The sequence below is a fragment of the Benincasa hispida genome, chromosome 9, assembly GCF_009727055.1.
Source record: "Benincasa hispida cultivar B227 chromosome 9, ASM972705v1, whole genome shotgun sequence".
NCBI lineage: Eukaryota > Viridiplantae > Streptophyta > Magnoliopsida > Cucurbitales > Cucurbitaceae > Benincasa > Benincasa hispida.
Window position 1 is genome coordinate 11,882,758 of NC_052357.1, and position 21,354 is coordinate 11,904,111.

A 21,354-nucleotide genomic window follows, 5' to 3' on the forward strand; every position below is an offset into this window, starting at 1 on the left:
CCTTCTCAACGAAGAATTTGCAATTAGGGCATTTCATCCATTTCATTTTGGAGGCTAGCATTTCCATCAAAATGTCATTTATACCCCTGTCAACTTTATGAAGTGTTTGATATTCATCGCACGTGAATCCCTCGTGCCATGGGACTCGACACGTGGCACAGAACAGCCTATGGCAAAACGGACACTCACAATCCCGTAATTTGCCGCCTCCTCCGTCCAATGCTTCTTTGTCGAGGATCATTCCAACAGAGCAATCCTTGAATGGGCAAAACACTTCCTCTGCTTCTGAATAAAGCGCTTTGCAAAGCCCTTTGTTCCATTCCTCTGCTATTTCCCTTGGTAGCATTCTCCTGCCAACCATAATTCAAATAAATTCGCTTTTTTCCATCCATCCTTCCAATATCTTTTTACCATAAACCCTAAATTTTAATCTTTTGATTTGAAAATTTTATTAATTCTTGGTTGCTAATACTAAGATTACTTTTTGTTTTGTTATTCACTTCTAGTTTTATAATGAAAATTCTTACTAAACATACTAACTTTAACCTTTGTAATAGTTAACTATCACTTTTAGTCCTTAATTTTTTATAAAAATATCAATTTAGCTATTCAATTTTTATTTGTAATGATTTAATCATTATATCTTTAATTTTGTAACAATTTAGTCATTAAATTTTATTCTATAATAATTTAGTCACTTTAGTTTAAAATTTGTAGTAATTTAGCCCTTATTGTAGAACTTAGTTTTATAAATATATTACATAAATAAATTGATAAACTTAATAAGAGACTCAATATTTGTATAAAATACAAAGTCTACATCATAAAATATTTAATAAAAGCTATCATCTAATTTTGATGGTTTTTTTTGCACTAGATAATAGATTGTTACAAATTTGAAAGTTTAGGAATAAAATTGTAGAAAATTAAAAATACAAGGAATAAATTATAGAAAATTGAAAGTGCGTGGATTATTGGTTACAAATTAAAGTTTATGAATTAAATTGTTACTTTTATTAAAATTTATATGGACCAAAAATGCTTTTAATGTAAACTTTTTTACTCTCTTCCTGAAAAACTTTTAGTACTATGATAGTATGAGCTCGATTCATTGAGTGTCATATTTTAAACATCAAATTCTAAGAACAAAAAAGGTTTTTAAAGACTACTTTTTAATCGTCAAAATATAATTAAAAAGATCTCACAAAAATGACCAAAAACAAAAACAGTGTTTATAGATTTAATTCATAAATACCAACAACCAAATATTATTGGTGTCTAAAGATAGTTGGCCAAAAAATTCAAATGTAGTCAGATATTATGAAAACTATGCAATGAAGCCAAGTTCTATGAATTGTTTTCATACCATACTTTTTTAATTATTTTATTTTCTTACGACATTTATATGAATTCTGAACCAATTTTTTTTTTTTAAAAAAAATTAAATTTCAAAACTTAATAAGTACTCACCTCTAAAAATAAACATTCCGTTTAATAAGAATTTTAGCCTCCGTTTGTAAACTATTTCATTTATGTTTTTAATTTTTAAAATTTAACCTTATTTCCTCCCTAATTGATTTTCATCTCTACGTAATTAATTTTCATCTATATTAAGTAAAAAAATTGAATTATTAACTAAATTTCAAAAATAAAAAACAAATTTTTAAAAACTATTTTCTAATATTCAAATTTTGACTTGGTATTTTAAACTTACGCTATTTTTTAAAGCCCTAAAGAAACGTAGGTAACAAAACCAAAGACGAAAATAGCGTTTATAGATAGGCTAAACAAATTTTTTTAAAAAATAGCAAAAAGTGTAATTACCAGCAGGTAGTGAAGTCTATGATGGAGGGACAGTTCAAAGTAAGGCAAGAAACGGAGAAATATCCATCAGCGATCTTTGCAGAGACGTGTTTGATTACAGTCACAGCAAAAGGAATGAAAACACGTCTTTATTTGAAACATGTTTGCCTCTTCTTTTTTCTCCAGACAAATCTCACACAACTTCTTCATTGTGGATCGTTTCAGACCCTTTCTTTTTTCTTTTCTTTAATCTTTTAAGGAGTACTGCTATCTATAATTAAGTTCTTAATTAATCATATTATAGATGGATAATTAACGACTCTTCGATTGAAGATATATATTAACATTAAAAACTTTTGGATTATTCTCTAATGGAAAGTGTGATTCTTATAAATGCCTCTCTTGAAACTTGCAGACTTCAGTCACTCAATCCAAAATTTTGAAATTGCCCATACCGTTTAAATACTAAATAAAGTGTCATTTTGTTAATTAACCAACCAAGACTTTTTTTAATAATAGGTTGAAAATATCATTTTTTGTCCGTTTAAAGTTTATTCAATTTTAGTTGTTGTACTTTCAATAAATCTTAAATTTAGTATCTCGAAACTAGTTTTTTATTGAAATTAGATAAATAATAATGATAATTTTCATGTACGAAAATTTAATATGTGATTATGTTGTCAAAATACTAATATAGATAATAAAAAGTTTTTGAAAAAATCTATAAACTAATTGTAGAGACTAAATTTAAGATTTATTTGAGAGTATAGAGACTAAAATTGAACATTTAAAATTACATGGACTAAAATGGATCAAATCTAAAAATATATAGACTAAAAGGATAATACTTGAGTGCATCTCAAGATGCATCCATCTTTATGCTTTTCTCTTCCACATACCAAAAAATAATTAAAATATCTCAAAAAATAAATAAGAATAATTTGTTATGTGTCCAATTATGATAAGACAATTTGATTGGATGTACAAAGATAGGTGTTATCCAGAATGTACTAAGTATTTTTCTAAACTAAAATTGAATAAATCTTATAATACGTGAACTAAAATGATATTTTTTAACTTAAATAATAATAGGAATATTATTATTATTATTATTATTATTATGAATTAAAATGTGAATAATTATTCGTTAAGTTACAAGTTTAGTTCATGTGATTGGGTAATGTTTCAATATAGTTGACGGTTTGGTTGATATAGGTTTTGCACATGAATTGGTCGGTTGGCATGGTTAAACCCTAAAACCAACCGAGAATCAATGTGATCAACTGGTTAGCATCAGAAAACTCTTTGAATGGAAAGTTTTCACTTGAAGAAAACTGAAACCAACATGTTCGTTATCGATATTGGTTTGAGCCCAATATCATGATCAAACGAGAAGAAGTTCACCCCAATATAAGAAAGTATTTTCTAAAAGAACATAAATTCTATATTTTCAAACGATATTCAAAAGCTTTTTCTTACTATTCTAAATTGGCTATATGTAACCTTGAAACAAAATAAGATAATTAACTAATTAATTTTAATTAAATATTAATTAATCTAAATTAACAATCAAACTAAATATTACACTCAAATATACAAATTATCATATAATTCTCCTCATCAAGACCAAAACAAGCGTTGAGAGATAATGATCATTAGATAATTCTCTCGTTTATTTATAATTAGCTAATTCATTTAGAATCTTAGAGATTAATCTCTAACCTATATCTGATTTGTTATTTATTTTGACAAAAGTAATTAAGTTTTGCATTAAATAATTTTAACAACGATTTCTTATCTATTTATGCATTTGGTAACCATGAAAAGTTTTTTCAGACCAAACATACAAAATGGTCAAATTCTCAATTTGGTCCTAAAATTATAAACTTACCCGTTTATTAAAACTGCTCTCAATTAAAGTGTTTATAAACAAAAAAAATTCAAAATTTGTTGTGTCATTAATTTATATTTTATTGAAAGCTTAAGATATTTCAACACATACTTACACATGAAATTCAACCCACTTATTAATCAAATTCGACATACCAAAAAAGAAAAATTATAGAATTCTTACAAGTGATATGTTGGATTAGCATGCATATATGTTAAAATATACTAATAAAACAATGACACATTAACTTTTTATGAGTAAACTTTTAATATAATAATTCTCTTGAAAAAAGACTTAATTGAGAAACCCCCTAAATATGGTTGATTCTTTCATNCCCCCCCTTTGATGAAAAAGAGTTATTTCATTTAAGAAGTTAGTAACTAAATAATGAAGACCTCATGTCTCACCACTCATTTTCTCTCTACTTTCACCCCATCTATTATTGATTCTCTAATTTATTTAAATTAAGATATAGATTAGCATTTTTTTTTAAATTCTAGTTTTATATGTATTTAAAATTATTCTCTTATTAAATATTACAAAAAAAAAAATTACTCGACGGTTGTACCAAGCACATTCCGATTTGTTTTTCCTTTTCCATTTTCTATTAAAGTAATTTCCACAAAACATACTATTTTTCTAATAAAAAATAAACAAATAATGCCATCTTAGTTGCCCATATGTATGAAACTTTGAGTGGTTTACAGTTTAATGGGAAAAAAATATAAATACAAAATAAAAAGGCCATACTTTTGCCGACCATGGAGATTAATGGGGTGGGATTGTGTTGGGGTTTTAAGTGAAAAATTGGAAAAAAGAAGGGGTTGATTTGGAAATACCATGATGAGTGGGCAATATCGACTAATATCTAATAAGAAGGGTAAAATTGTAACCTTACAAAAAAGAGAGTAATTTTAGGTATGTAGAAAGCAAGCTAGTCATAATCCTCCCTACTTGACTATTTAGCTGGTCTACTTTCTTTTAATTAGTTTTATATTTTAAAAATCTCAACTTTTGTCCTCCCTACCAACACCTAAATCTTCCAAGAAAATATGATCACCCTAAGCAAATCCCATTATTTGACATATGTGGAATATAATATATACACATATAGAGAGAGGAATAATAACATAGGTTATAATTTTTGTTACATGACAAGCTCTATTAGATTTTTTTAATATGGTTTTATTAGGTCCTTTAACTTTTAAATTCATGGTTTTATTAGGTCCTTTAACTTTTAAATTCATGTTAAATGAGTTCTAAAATTAAAAAACAATAAACTATTTTAATAAATTCTTAAATTTTCAATTTTGTGTATAAGATGTTTCTAACAAATTTCACATTCGGTAAATTAATGAATCTATTAGATATGAAATTGAATTATATTTAATAAAATACTAAACTTTAATATTTTGTACCGAATAGATATACAAGTTTAATATATATATATATATATATATATATTGAAAATAAGGACTTATTAAAAACTTTTTGAAAGTTGTAAAACTACAAAAGTTCGAAAAATTGATAAAGTAGACACGTAGTTTAAGCAATATGTTATGAGTTGTTTTAGATTTGTATTTATTCTTGAAATTCTTTAAACTAAAGAATATTACATCGCCTCATTCAAAGTAACATTAAAAATAGTCTCGAGAATCTTTTCAAGATAGTCACAAAGGATTTGTGCTCTTTTAGAGATTTACAGGAAAGTAGGTCAACCATATATTACATATTTTTAAGGCATGTCTTCCTCCGGTTAAAATCATACCTCAGTAAATTTTTATATCACAATTTATTATAGTTAAAAAAAAATAAATAAATAAAATAAATAAATAAATTGCAAAAACTATCCCATAGTTATAGTTGCAATTACACTCAAATTTTTAATCGTAAAAATTGAATCCATAAACTTCTACACTATAAGTGTTAAAATTGAATTCTCAAACTTACAATAATGGTAGAAATTGAATCTACAAATAATAAAAATTAAACTCTTAAACTTATCAAACATTACAATTCATACAATTATGTTAGCTTAAAGGTCTAATTTGACCCAATTTTAGCATTTATATAATTTGAGGGTTTAATTTTTCAAATTGAAAGTTTAAAGGGTATAATTGCAACTATTACCCTACTTGAAGGGTGATTTATGTAATTTGTCATACAAAATCTCACACAACCACTTTTATCAAATAATTAAAACTAAAAAAAAATAAACAATAATTTAAACCCTATAACATAAATTTTTAAATAATTAGTTTATTATAAAATAGATAGGAAAATTGTTATTAAATGTCAAGCTGTTGAAAATGTTTATAAATATAGCAAAATTTCGTAGTCTATCAATATATATCACTGACGTGCTATATTCATAAATATTTTAATTTATTTTTTTACATTTGAAAATAGTCGTAGTAAATATTAGTTTAAAAAATAATATGTCTACATTGTAGCTAATTCACAGCTTAATATTACTTCATCAAACACAATTTTATGCTTATTCAAGTTTAAAATTGCAAGGTACAAATCACTAATTTATTTTATTGTACAACTGACTTTTTCTAAAATTATAGTTACCATCAATCATTTTTAAATCTATAGTAATCTCAAAGTAAACATAGGTTAAATTTGCAAGGTTACTTTTCTTTTTTACTATTATTATTTTATCTAGGTGATGATATATTCAACTATTTTAAACAGGCAGAAACGGGGGTTTAGAGGTTTAGATTATAAATGGAAACTATTTGACTCATTCTTTAATGCACCGATTCGTGACCAACAAAATACATAAACATTATAGTTAGTTTATACGCATAAAAATATATGCTACTTGATTCAGAAGATGCTTGATTTTATATTTTAATTAATTAATTATTATTTTAGTGAGTGCATAAGATGCTAAAGAAGTTGTCAACTATGGTTAGAATCATAATAGTAATAATACAGGATGCAGCCCATGAGTCAAGCCTAAAGCAAATGCTTTGCAAAAATATAAGATGGAAGGATTCAACTTTATAATTACAAAGTAACGTTTGAGGGAAAATAGTTTTAATTAATTGCTGAAATCTCTTCTGTTCTTTTGTAAGGTTGATAATTTAGTGGGAAAAACAATAATGTAAGCTGTAACATATGAAAAATAATTATGAAAATAATTAATATAAAAAAGAAATTGGGTGAAAACGATATACATTTGAAATAAAAGAAATGGGGATCATATGGACGGTACGTAATAAAAATAATATTTTATATATTTTAAACTAGAATTCTTATTACTACCTACACAGCAAGAATCTCAACTTTTAGATGATAATCTTATATTTCAATGTTTACATTTTCTCTCATATTGAATAATAATTCTTTATTGTGGGCGTGAGTTGTGACTTGTGAGACCTTTAGGTAAGAAAAAAAGTTCAAAAGATGATAATAGAAATTATGAACCAAAACTATATACATATACATATAATAATAGTTTGTAAGGAACGACAAGTGTGAGATAATCTAATCATGGCCGTTAATCGAGAAAATTTCCCGAATTATTTATGTAGGAATAAGAACTAAATTCCTAATTTTAAACAATTAAAATCACATTGTCAGATTTTTTTAATGTTTAACAATCTTAATTACCAAAAATATTGAACCACCACTAAGTCCATATTTCATATCATTTCTCTCTGATTGTAACTGAGTTGGCGCCATACCAAAATATAATAATAACACCAACAACAATAAAATCTAATTAACTGAATTAGGTAACGTTATACCTAATTAAAACTAATGAAAAAAAAGGAGAAACTAATAGTGATGGAATCTATTATTCTTAATGAGAAAATTGTGATTCAATCTAACTTAGTACGTATTTGGGACAAGGAGTTGGTTATTATAATTTTAAGTTATTATAGTTGAGTTTTAATAGTTTGTGTTTGGGTATAGATTATTTTAATTTGGGTTATGATAATATGTGGTTGAGGTGTAAAATATTTTAATTTGAAAAAGAAATAGTAAACACTGTAGCAAAAAAAAAAAAAATGTTGAATGAAAAATAGTAAAAAACATAAGAAATAGTAAAAACTGTAGCAAATGAAGGCTTTAAAATAGTGTTTACAGTAGTTAATTGGAGGTTTTGAAATAGTATTTACGGTTATTATATTCTTATTGTAGGTGTAGCTTTTATTCATGTTAATAGGCCATGTAATGTGTTAGCTATTAGCTAAAAAGGCTAGAGTGAAAGAACTATGAGGTGTTTGAATGTTTGAATTTTCTTGTAGATCCTTCAAATAGTGAAAATGGATATTTCTTCTTTTGCGAAGAAGTTTATGAAATTTGATATCTTTTTTTTCAAAATAATAATAATAATAATAAATAAATAAATAAGGTAGTATGTGCCAAACGGAGCCTGACTCAATTGGCATAGGAGTGTACTAGTAACCCAAATTCTGTGGTTCGAATCCTCTACTTTCAATTGTATTTAAAAAAAAAAAAAAGGTAACATGTAGAGTTGTTTATTTCTACTCATAATCACTTCAAGCCATCTGATTCTCATCGAATAATTGACAAAATTTCAATTTGAAAGTAAATCTAATCTCTATTTTAAACTAAATTCTCCATCTTATCTATTTTTTTATATACTATCGGGAATGTCATGTAGTTAGATTCGAGATATCAATACTTTTGTATTTCTTTCCTTTCTTCAAAATTCTATATTTCAAATTTTTTTCCTCATTTATTTAAAGTGCAAGAGAATCTAAAATAAATTAGTGACATTCTTCCCAAGATTTTATACCATCCCAAGTTATTTCAACAAGATAAAATTTTCTTTTCAAGCTTTCTTGAAAGTCCAATTAAAAACTATATCCTTTTCCCTTTGATTGTAGGCCATAGAATTCATTCCCTATAAACATAAGAAAACACACCCACTAAAATGAAAACTAACAAATAACATAATTAACACTTTAACCAAACACCTTCCATCCCATAAAGGCTTTAAGCATTCCTCTTTAAAAAAGAAGGAATTTGAAAACGAAAGAAGAAAAGAATCAACTACAAATATAAATAATTTATTTCTTTTGTAAATAAAATGCATCTTTTAAGTTAAAGAAAATAGACTTCACTTTAATAATTTATTAAAATGTGTTAATAAATGAAAATTTACCTTTTTAGTTCTAGTTGTCAAGTTCTCAACAAGTTTTTTAAGTATAGATTTAAAAGATTCCTAAAGTAGTTTTCTATTATTATTTTAAATAATTATATAAACTTTGAAATTAGGAAATTAATTTGAGAGAAAAGTGATGATTCTTTAAAATTATTTTTTAATATAAAATGTAATAAAAAATTGAATCTTTTTTAAAATTACTTCAAAACCTTATAAACACAGAGACGGTTGCAAATATAGTAATCATATAAACTCCTAAACCTATTTTACTAATTAATTATGTTACGTCACCATAATTACAAATTAATGATATTTACTTTAATTAATTGGTGTGTAAAGTATAAGATGAATATGTGTGTATAATGCTTAAAAAGAGAAAAAAATTGTAAGTGTTAGAAAGGAGCACTGAAGCGTGTTTAGAGGTTAATGGAGGCATTGATGAGTGGCTGGTCTAAGCACAAGCGTTTAAAACAAAGCAATGATATGTGCTGGTTGGTGATGCGTTGGTCGAGGGGGTGCAGCGCTGATTGGGGTATGCATTGGTCGAGAGGAGAGACTTGTATAGATACAAGCCTATGTGTGGGTGAAAAGTTTAAGCACTCAACTTAATCACCCAATTAAAGGCCTTAAGCAAGCATTAGTGCGCTAGATGTCACCTTGAAGAGCTATCTGATCATGCAACCCTTGGTATAAAAGGAAGTTTGTAATGAAGAGCTTGACTTGAGCAATTCACTCGTGCTAAAGGGGAGAGTTGCTGCCAACTTGAAGCTTGTTTAGTATTAAAGTTGAGCTAGGCCTGCTGGAGGAAAATTCTTACAATTTTGAGCATAAAGTTTAAGAATTCTCTAAGTGCTCAAGACTCTCAGATTTCTCGAACAGGGTGTAAAGATTGGACAATTCCAAGTTCGTTGAGAGGAATCAGAGGCTGGAATTTTAAAGTAAGATATTTAAGCTGTCTAGAAATTAAGTTATTTAAGATGGAAATTAAATTTGGGAATTTGGCTGGATGGACAAGCAGGCAGTTGCAACCTAAGCATAAGTAAGCAGTTGACCGGCTGAAGCTGTGCATGGACGAGCGCACGTAGGCGAGGGTATGCGCTGGCAGGAAAGTGTTGGTCGAGGTGTGTACGACGATCGAGGTGCTGGGGATTGCTACAGCGAGTGCTCATCGCATAGGTAAGGTAGGTGCATCCTGGCGCCCATGAGCACCCGTGAACGTATTGCCATCCATCAACCTAGTTACAAGGTAAAATTTGGCTAAGTATGGTGAAGTGTTAAGTTTACTTAGGTGTTAAGGATGCATTGAGCAAGGTTGAGTGTGTTGATACGTTGAGCTAGGTTTAGACGTATAATATTGTAAGGAAGTCAAGGCATTAACTGAGGGTTCCTATTTCTTTCCACGGGGCAATTGCATATAGGAGAGACCTACAATCCTTTGAGAAAATAACACAAAAACAGTGAGTGACTAGTTTGCAAATATTTGCTCATTGCTTTACTAGAGAGTTTTCAACGCATAGTCAGCCTAAACATGATTTCTCAATGCATGTTTAGTGTTAAAGAATTATGTTGAATGCATGATACTTAACTATTTTACCATATATATGTTTTTCCATGTTATGATTTATGTAAAGTTAAAATGTTTTATGCCTTGCACACAAAACCTACTCTTAGATATATGGTACCGAAGGTATAGTAAGGTACCTAGTTATGATGTGATCTTGCTACTGAAGGTATGGTAAGGTAGGTCGGATCCTATTCTAGTATCAAGTAGGTCGGATCATATTCTAGTATCTACGCACGTAAAATCCATGTTACTGACATTGAGGATATCGAGCAAAAGGGTTCTCTCTCAACTAAGACTATAAGGGATTGAGCAAAATGACTCTCCCTCATGATAATGACAGTGAAGTAAGGATGTTTTACAAAAAATGACGATGAATGATATTTTAGGGTTCTATATACTATGAGAGTTTATGATTCCAAATTTTGCTTTTATTAATCCCTGAATATTGAGAAAATAAGTGCTTTATGTAAAGCATATTTTCTTAAAGTAGTCATTCACTAGGCATTTTAAGCTCGTGGTTTTAAATATTTTCTCTTCCCAGGTAGTGGTTGACGTCCCGAGACTTAGCAGTTCTATTAATCAGTCATTACTCAAGGATCATAGAGGACTTGAAGCTTAAGTGGTCCATCATATTTTGTTGATCTTTGAGTCTATCATGTACATGTCATGGGAACATGGTAGAATTTGTGTTGAACAATTGTTGTAAATAAACTAAGTTTTTCTGAGATTGTCATGTATGTTGAAGCTAAGATTCTAATTAGTAGTAATATATGTACATTGGACCGTTGTTGAGATTGTGTGTTAAGTTGTGGTGAGTTAGTAACTACTATTTAGGTATAACAGATATTATGAACACAGGTTCATAGGAAAAGGTTGGGCAGTAGTTATTATAATAGGATTGGCAATTATTATCTTCACATCTCTTCTTGGATTAAGAGGGTAATTTGGAAAGAAGTGTGACAAATCAAACACAAAGTAGTAGTAGATACAGCACAATGTAAAAGAATTTGAAAATATAGCAAAATTTAAATCCAACTTTCGAAAGTTTATCAGTAATAAACTACATTGCTAGTAGAAGTTGTAAGAGTCGCTCACTGGTAAGAGTCTATCAGTGATAGAGTTTGCTATATTTGTAATTCTTTAAATATGTTGTTATACACTTAATTATTAGCCCTAGAGTTACTAGGATTTCTTGTACGGATGATCCGAATTGGAAGGGGAAAACAAGATCTGCCATACTTTTTAAAAAATGTGAGTTTTTTTACCCTTCATTGACGTCAACATTGGGTGAAATTACCATGAAATCCTCGCACGCATGCGAAAATGGCGAATCTCGCTCTTGGCTTTTCGCTCCTCTTTCTCTTTCGTTTCTTTTCTTTCTTTCACAGATCACTTTCCTCTCTCGTTATCTCGCTCCCCTCTCTCTCGCTCTTTTCTATCTCACACGTTTCTATCTCGTTCTTTGACGTCCATTTCGTTCTGTAACATTGTCGGAGAAGAATGAATTTAAGCATTCGTCGATTGGAGGAGCAGAAGAAGAAGAACAAGAGAGAAGAAGAAAGAAGAAAAACAAAAAGAAAACGAAAAAGGAGAAGAATGAGATAGATGAAGAAAAAGGAAAAAAATTGAAAAACAAAAAAAAAGAAAGAAAAGAAAAGAAAACCGGGAAGAAAACCGGGAAGAAGAAAAAGAAAAGATAATAGAAAAAAGAAAGGAAAACACGGTGATGGAGGAGAAAAAAATAAAATGGGGTAAATTGGTAAAATTGCTTGAAGATGATGTAAACAAGAGGTAAAAAATCTTAAATTTTAAAAAGTAGTGCATTTCTCATTTTGGGTCTTCAAAATAGATCACCATGTCATTCTTTCAAGGGTACCATCTATTCCAATTATCCTATAAACATATTCTTTAAGAACTCAGAACTAAAAGTTTATATTTTGAAAATTAGGAATCAATGCATTTATTTTTAAAAATCTAATGATTAAAAAGATACATTTTGAAAGTACCAAATATACATGTTCTTCAAACTTCTACCATTCAACAGGAATTTTTTCAAAAAAAGAAGTATTTTTGAGTATTATGAGTTGAATGAACTCTAGTTTAGAAATTAGAAGGAATGGGTAAATGTATGAGATAAATGCGATGGTTGCTATCTATTCAAAGGCAATATGCTCAAACGAAAGGATTTGACTTCACGAGGGCCCAGTAATCCAACAGACTTATTCTCTGGCTCACATCTTTGGTTATTAATTGAAACCTAAAAAAAAGTGTCACCCATTAATGTATGGAATCCTTTACCCATCTGGCTACTTATGCTGAGCTGACTATGTATTTTTTTAATGAAAAATTATAGTTTTAATTTTTATATAATGAAAGCGAATTTCAATTTCCTTTCTTTGTTTAAATGTTTCAACTTTTCTATAAGTTTGGTTAGATCTCTAAAAATCTCTAAGGTTAACAATATGATATTTTATAACATGGTAAGGGGTTATTAATGAATGTTTGGCCTACCAACTTTATAAGTTGGTGGTAAATAACTCAATTTCAATAATAAACACAATTGAAATTTGTAAATTTATCGAGAAATTCCATTTTTTTTTAATCTATTTTGCATAATAATTTTAGACTTCATAACTCAATTCACGTGCATGTTAGGAAATAATTATGCAATTGTTAAAATCACTTTTGAAAAGTTTAAATCACTCAAAAACACATCTTTCACCACTCATTAATTTAATATTTAATTTTACACTTTTAAATATAATTTTTATATCATCAAAATTAGTTTCAAATGATTATAAATACCTAAAACATTATGTCAAAAATGATTTTAACTATGTTTAGAATCACTTTCAAACCTGTCCTAATCAAATATATAAAGAAACACGTCATTAATGAAAACAAGAAAACAAAGAGGGATATAACTACTATTATAAGAAGCACATTGAAACATTCAAGTTATAAATTAACCCTACCCATTAAAATCAAGCATAAATTATAGGGACAAAAAGGTGATGGGCTACTTTTTCAGAAGGGGAATGTTGAAAGTAGCTTTTAAAGGGGAAGAGAACAAAAAACAAAATATGATGAACTGTCAAGAGATATATAGTCCAAAGGCTTTGGTTGGTGCCATTACTAGAAGTGAAATTAGGTGCCTTAGATCTTTGGGCATAGTGCACACCTATTTTCGTCAATGTTTTTCTTATGCCTTTCCCCATTCTTGAATCCCAAAATGGAAAGTTCCTTTTTTTCCCCCTCTTAGTACTCTATGATTCTGGATATATATTTAATTCAAAAGGAAAATGAAATGAATGTCAATGAGCAGCCGATATATTCTCCACCTTGCTGAACTGGATTTTGGGTTCTTTGTAGATGTAGAAGAAAGAAAGAAAATATATCCTATAAATTTTACACATCTTTGGATTTTTTGTCCAAGGTAGAAGAGCGGAAGGGTAATTTTTAGGGTTGTTAGCATTTCTACCTAAATATGGCAATTCATTAAAAAGAAATAATGACTTTGAAAATCACATCAATAGTCAATATATGCAAATAGTTTCGTATTTTATCAACAAAAACTGATGAAGAACATTGGGAATTTCTGTTCATCAATAAATGACCAACCTCGCACATCATGTAAGCATTTGATTATAATCAACGGTTCATTTCAAACTTAGAATCAAAAGTAATTTAAAAAAAAAAAAAGGTTTCTGTAATCAAAACAAATTCATGGAATAATTCAACAGTAAAATTCTATAACTATATAAAACTTTTTACCATTTCCCTAAAATCAGAAATATAATAGATAAATGAAAAATCTAACAAAACAAAACCATTTAAAAGTTGATAACTAAATCCCTCTACTCAAATGTGAAACCTGGTTTATTTTTAGGCCGTAAAATAAACCCCATGTAATATTTGAAGTCTAATAGAAAAGGAGAATTGAACGTAATAGATTGATTTAATAGTTATTGAGTCAAGATAGTTATCTATCTAAAATTTCATATTTACAAATATTCTTAACATCCAAATAACGTAGGCACAAATTATCCTAAAATATTAGTTTGATACATATGTTAGTCAAGAGAAGGAACAAGATTTGAAAAGGAGTGAGGTATAAATATAATGACTGATGTGAAGGGATAAGAGAGGGAGAAGTTAATGAGTCTAATAGGGAAGGAGAGAGATACTGTAGTACTGGAAAGAAATGGGCTTAATCTTCAAGGGTCAAATTCGGATGGAGGGAGGTAATGTGAAAATTAAAGAAGAATTTTTTTTTTAATCAGGTTATAAAGAGAGGCCAACAAGAACAAGTGGAGTAGACAAATGGGTGACCGTGACTGTGTCCTCTGCCCACCGATTGCGTCTGCTCAACACGTTGTCTTCCAATAGAGAAATAAATTAGTCAGAATAATAATGATGATAAGCAACAAATTATCTTTTAAAATTAATTTCTAAAACCCAACAACGGGCATTAACCCCCACTTCCCACCTCAACCCATCGCCAAAAGTAAACGCTAAATGAGAGAATTCCTCTAGTGGGATGGGAGTAAGAGCAAAACCATATTGCTTATATTTATATATATCTTAGACTTTCCAATGTCAACGTCACCCTCTCTCTCTCTCTCTCTCTCTATTTTCCATTTCCCCCTTTCTCTCTCTCTCTCTTCTTATTCTTCTTCTTTTTTTTCTTTTCTTTTCTTTTGGTCAATGGTTTCCCCCATCTTGTACAAGGTAACCCTCCAAACCTGATTATGACTATGTACTTCATTCAAGCTAGCTTCTTCATCTTCCTACATCTTCCTTGTTCCTCTCCACCTTGCTCTTTCATTCTTCTTCTTGTAGAACCTTTTGTTTTCTTTTTTTTCAGATGAGAGATGATAGAATGGCCACCTCCTTGATTAATGGTCTCAGTCATCAACCTTTAGTGACCAATTTCTCAATTAATTCCAACTTCCTCAACTTCTTGGTTTTGACCCTGCTTCTAGTTTTGCAATTCATTCCTCCTCTCTCTGTTTCAGCTTCTTGCAACACATCTGATCGCGATTCTCTCTGGTATTTCGTCAATTCTTCATCTGCTTCCCCGGTGGCTTTCAATTGGTCTTCTTCGATTGATTGTTGTTTCTGGGAAGGAGTCTTTTGTGAAGCAATCGCAAATAGCGACGACAACCGAGTTACTCAGCTTTCGTTGCCTTCTAGAGGTCTTCGTGGTGAATTCCCTTCATCTCTCACAAACCTTACTTTTCTCACTCACCTTGATCTCTCTCACAATCGTTTTAATGGCTCTCTCCCTTCTGATTTCTTTACGTCCCTAAGTTATCTCAAGGACCTTAATTTGAGCTACAACCTTCTCACCGGCCAGTTGCCGCCACCGCCGCCTTCATCGTCCGGACTCGTGATTGAAACTCTGGATTTTTCAAGCAATCGATTCAGAGGGGAAATACCTGCTTCGTTTATCCAGCAAGTGGCAGTTTCGGGGAGATTGACCAGTTTCAATGTCCGCAACAATAGTTTTTCAGGTCTCATTCCAACCTCCTTTTGTGTTAATACTACATCCATAAGCTCCGTCAGGTTATTAGACTTTTCCAATAATGAATTCGACGGTGGAATATCCCAAGGGCTAGGGAACTGCTCCAATTTGGAGGTTTTTCGAGCGAGTTTCAATGGTCTCACCGGTTCAATTCCCTCCGACCTTTACAATGTTCTCACTCTAAAGGAGCTTTCTTTACATGTTAATCATCTTTCGGGGAACATCGGCGGGGGAATTGTTAATCTCACCAACCTCAGAATCCTGGAATTGTACTCCAATTCTCTGATTGGCCCCATCCCAGCGGATATTGGAAAGCTATCTAAGCTGGAACAGATATCGCTTCATATTAACAATCTCACAGGCACTCTGCCCACATCACTGATGAATTGCACTAATCTTACTTTGTTGAATTTGCGGGTTAATAAGCTGCAAGGAGATCTCTATAATGTTAATTTCTCTCGCCTTGTTGGCCTCACCACACTTGACCTGGGCAACAATATGTTCACAGGTAGTATACCATCGACTCTTTACTCCTGCAAATCTCTAAAGGCAGTTAGACTGGCTAGTAATCAGTTTTCTGGAGAGATCTCTCACGAAATTGCAGCGCTTCAATCACTGTCCTTCCTCTCAGTTTCCAAGAATAATCTAACCAATTTAAGTGGAGCACTAAGGAATTTGATGGGTTGCAGAAACCTTGGAACTCTTGTCATGTCCAGTAGTTATATTGGTGAAGCATTGCCGGATGAGGATATGATTGTAGATGCTACCACATTCCAAAATATTCAGGCTTTGGCAATTGGAGCTAGTCAGTTAACTGGTAAAGTACCCTTATGGATAAGAAAACTCAGGAGTCTGGAGGTCTTGGACCTGTCTTTTAATCGCCTTGTAGGTTCAATACCTGAATGGTTAGGTGATTTTCCGAGTCTGTTTTATATTGACTTGTCTAATAACAGAATTTCCGGAGAATTCCCCGCCCAGCTTTGCAGACTGCAGGCTTTGATGTCGCAGCAGATTCTAGATCCTGCCAAGCAGAGTTTTCTTGCATTGCCCGTCTTTGTTGCGCCCAGTAATGCTACCAATCAGCAATACAATCAGCTCTCCAGCCTTCCGCCAGCTATATACCTGGGAAACAACACCATAAGTGGCCCTATTCCTTTGGAGATCGGGCAATTAAAGTTTATACATATATTAGACCTGAGCAACAACAGCTTCTCCGCCAGCATACCAGATACGATTTCCAATCTCAGCAACTTGGAGAGATTAGACCTCTCTCATAACCACCTCACTGGTGAAATCCCCCATTCCCTCAAAGGCCTCCATTTCTTGTCTTGGTTTAGCGTGGCCTTTAATGACCTTCAAGGACCAATACCATCGGGGGGTCAGTTTGATACGTTTCCTAGCTCTAGCTATGAAGGAAATTCAGGGTTGTGTGGTCCTCCTTTTGTGCAGCGCTCTTGCTCTAACCAGACTAGAGTACCCCATTCCACCGCTCAAAATAAAAGCTCCAGTAAGAAACTTGCCATAGGATTGGTCGTGGGTACCTGTTTAAGTATTTCTCTCATCACCACCCTGCTAGCGTTATGGATATTATCCAAGAGGAGGATTGATCCAAGAGGGGATACCGACATCATGGATTTGGACATAGTTTCAATTAGTTCTAATTACAATGCTGACAACAACACTAGCATAGTCATTTTGTTTCCAAATAATGCCAACAACATCAAGGAGCTTACCATTTCTGACATATTGAAGGCCACTGATGATTTCAATCAAGAAAACATAATTGGCTGTGGTGGTTTTGGATTGGTTTACAAAGCAACACTAGCAAATGGGACAAGACTTGCTGTGAAGAAACTATCGGGAGACTTGGGACTGATGGAAAGGGAATTTAAAGCAGAAGTAGAGGCTCTGTCTGCGGCCAAACACAAGAACCTGGTTACTCTTCAAGGTTACTGTGTGCATGAGGGCAGTCGGCTGCTAATGTATTCATACATGGAAAACGGAAGTTTAGATTACTGGTTGCATGAGAAGGTTGACGGTGCATCTCAACTTGATTGGCCAACTCGGTTGAAGATTGTACGAGGAGCAAGTGCTGGATTGGCCTACATGCACCAAATATGTGAGCCACATATTGTACACCGTGATATTAAGTCCAGTAACATCCTGCTCGATGAGAAATTTGAAGCTCATGTAGCAGATTTTGGACTTTCTAGATTGATCAATCCTTACCAGACTCATGTTACAACCGAACTTGTTGGCACCTTAGGCTACATTCCTCCAGAGTATGGACAAGCATGGGTCGCCACTTTGAGAGGAGATATGTATAGCTTTGGTGTGGTCGTGCTCGAGTTGCTTACCGGCAAAAGACCTGTAGAGATATCAAAGCCAAAGGCATCACGAGAGTTGGTTGGCTGGGTGCAACAATTGAGGAATGAGGGCAAACAAGATGAAGTCTTTGACCCCATTTTGAGAGGGAAGGGCTTTGAAGAAGAGATGATCCAGGTTCTCGATGTTGCCTGCATGTGTGTCAGTCAGAACCCCTTTAAAAGACCTACCATCAAGGAAGTTGTTGATTGGTTGAAAGATGTGGGGGCGACCAAAGTTCCCCAAAATAAGGATGTGTGAAATTGCACTTCTATAAATGAGAACAGTATCATACTTGCACACAAGAAAAAAAAAAAAAAAAAAAGGTTTTGGTTTCTTTTCCAATGCGACCTTTTAACTACAGTTTTACTCCGGTGTAAATGGTAAAGGTGGTGTTGTATTTATTAAGATTATTTCTCTTGTTCATAATTCTGGCATCTACTTTAAACTTGTGAATAATGTTTTTTAGTTTATATCTGCACAATTATAATCCTAGAATAGGATGTATTTGATTGTCGAAAAGCATATGAGAAAAATAAAATTCACAACGATATGGCCTGAAAATCTTATAGGCCATACCAGCTGTTGACGGAATTTCAAGACGAGTCTTAATAAAATCCAATCATATGCAATAGTAGGCAGTCTAGGGTTGAAAATCGGTCAGAATTGGACTGAACTGAAGCATCAGTCTGTAGCAATTTCTAAACGAAAGGTCTGTGGAGACCAATGGACCATTCATGTGGTCCATCGTTTTGATGCGGTTTCAGGAAGGTTTCATGCAACTTTTACTAACCAACCAGTCGGATTTCATTTTCAAAAATGGACACTTCAACCATTGGTCGGTATTCACTAACTTAATTGATGTGATTTGAAATGGTTCAACTGTTGGTAATGGTGGATGACCCAATATAATAGAGTCATTCTAGTAATCGTCACCACATAACATCCTACAAGCCTCGATACGATACAATAGGACGCAAATGTAGAATAGGATCTAATAAAGACAGGTTCGGTAAGAAAAACACAAGAAAAGACATGAACTACAGTTCTACTGAGTTAGCTCAACTTTTGAGTAGCGGAATATGAAGTCCAAACATTCGAACAGCAAATCAAAATTAGGAAACCAAAAACCAGCTAATTCCAGTGAGAGACTTATTTTCCACCCATGGAGATAACTCCCTCAAGTATCCCAGCCTAATGGCTGTCTAAAAACTCATCAATTACTGAGGGGGAAGAAACTAAAATCCAAATAAACCCAAAAACATATAGAAAAAATTGGTAGTCATAGACACGTTTGAGAGTGATTTTAAAATGTTTGGACTCACAATTGTCAATTTTAATGTTTAGAATCACTCTCGAACATATCTTTAATTATCTAAAGTTAATTTTGATGGTTTAAAAATCGCATTAAATCGCATTTAAAAATTTGTAGCTAGCATTAAATTAATTTTGAATTATTAAAAGAGGTTGGAAGTGATTTAAACATGATGAAAGTACTTTTACGTGGACATAGTTTGAGAGTAATGGATATGAAACATTATGAGAATCTATACGCACTGTTATCACAGTGAAACTAAATAGTTTAGAGAAAGTGTCACGTTGTTCTCTCAACGATTTCCATGTCAGATGCCAAAAATATACAGCTATTCTTAACTGTATAACAAGTATAGTAGGACAGTGACAACAACCACTAAAAGAAAAGGCAGATAGTCCAAAAGCAGCCTCTTATTTTCTAGGAGTCTTTATCATAAATTACGTCCAAATGACGCAACTCCTACACAACTCCTACGAGTGATGGTCCAACCGTCCAATTGACGTCGACTCTCCTGAATGTCGATTGACCTAACTAACTATATTCAAAGACAATAATGAAATTGACTTCGCACAATTAACAAACGAACGCTCATAAAAACGTAAAACAGATCAATTATCGAAGCAATACTTGTTCAATCAATCAGTGAGCAGAATTCGGAAATCTACTATTCAGGATTCAGAAAATAAACTCTCTCCATTGGAATGTTTAGCATACCTTCGAAGATAACCTCCACGCTCAATCGGAATAACGAGTTCTCTCGTTCTTGATCTTTCAGCATGTTTCTAGTACCTAAACTCTATTCTCCATTGCATTTGGTATATTGAAAATCTTCAGCAAAATTTCTCGGGCTTCATAGCTTATGGCAAAGAATACACGGTGCCGGCTGCGGTTGGGAGATTAAAATTTGAAGAAGGGAAGAGAATTATGAGAAATGAAAACAGGAAATTTCCAGAATATCAAGAAAAATTGAAATGCAATTAGAAGCTACGCACATTTTAGAGCAATGTGAACTGAAGAGCGGACAGATTGAATCCTCCAGGGCCTGGAACAATGCCTTCAGACGAGAAAGAGACTGTGAAGGAGGGAAACTGAAATTATGGACACGGAAACTTTCCGATGGGCCCTCCTACTTTAGTTTTATTCTGAAGTATATTACTTTATTAAATTCCAGAATTATGCCATGCTTCCGTACCTGACTCGTGGCTCGTGCAATTCGACGTCTTGGGCCGTTGGTGTTGGAGTGTTGGGCCCATAGAGCCCAATATTGAATGGGCCAATATGACATAAAGAAGGGGAGGTTCTTACGTAATTATATCACATTTTATTTGGGGGGAATTGGAATATATGGGAGGATTTTAGGTTTCAATTGGAAAAATGGTAAAGTCGAAATTTAATAAGAATTTTAGTAAATCTGTTGTGGAGCCTATGATTTAACTTTTTCTAATTTCTTATTTGCCCTCTATCTGTGGTAACAGTGTAACGGTTGAAGATTGAGTTATTAATATTTATATATACAATATAATTATTAACTATTGAGTTATTAATTTTTATGTGAATCTGATTAATTAAAAACCAAAAAATAAATATATCATTTAACCAAATAATCCTTCCTAGTTTTTCTCTTCAAATAAATTACCGAATTTGATTAATATATTTTTTCATTTAAACAAATAATCACTTCTAATTTTTCTCCGCAAATATCTCATATGTATCCCTATTTTCTTCTTAGTTTTATTTAACT

General features: G+C 31.7%; 1 protein-coding gene and 1 long non-coding RNA gene across 4 annotated transcripts; one reads left to right on the forward strand and one right to left on the reverse strand.

Moving 5' to 3' along the window:
- Positions 1-60: 60 nt before the first annotated feature.
- On the reverse strand, positions 61-20,734 carry LOC120086043. 3 transcript variants are annotated; one of them, XR_005484135.1, is made up of 3 exons: positions 20,606-20,734; positions 20,328-20,496; positions 61-350 (listed from the first exon to the last, which is right to left on the reverse strand). It is a non-coding gene; the product is annotated as an uncharacterized LOC120086043 (long non-coding RNA). The 3 variants fall into 3 exon arrangements; XR_005484137.1 differs by lacking the exon at positions 61-350 and adding an exon at positions 11,479-11,886; XR_005484136.1 differs by lacking the exon at positions 61-350 and adding an exon at positions 14,381-14,786.
- On the forward strand, positions 15,051-18,727 carry LOC120086042 (tyrosine-sulfated glycopeptide receptor 1). Its single transcript, XM_039042459.1, has one exon. The coding sequence runs from the start codon at positions 15,275-15,277 to the stop codon at positions 18,557-18,559; it is 3,285 nt and encodes a 1,094-aa protein (XP_038898387.1). The 5' UTR covers positions 15,051-15,274; the 3' UTR covers positions 18,560-18,727.
- Positions 20,735-21,354: the final 620 nt, after the last annotated feature.

Bases quoted from the DNA above. Each gene is read 5' to 3' on its own strand.
- LOC120086042 (XM_039042459.1), top strand. From the start codon at position 15,275: ATGAGAGATGATAGAATGGCCACCTCCTTGATTAATGGTCTCAGTCAT.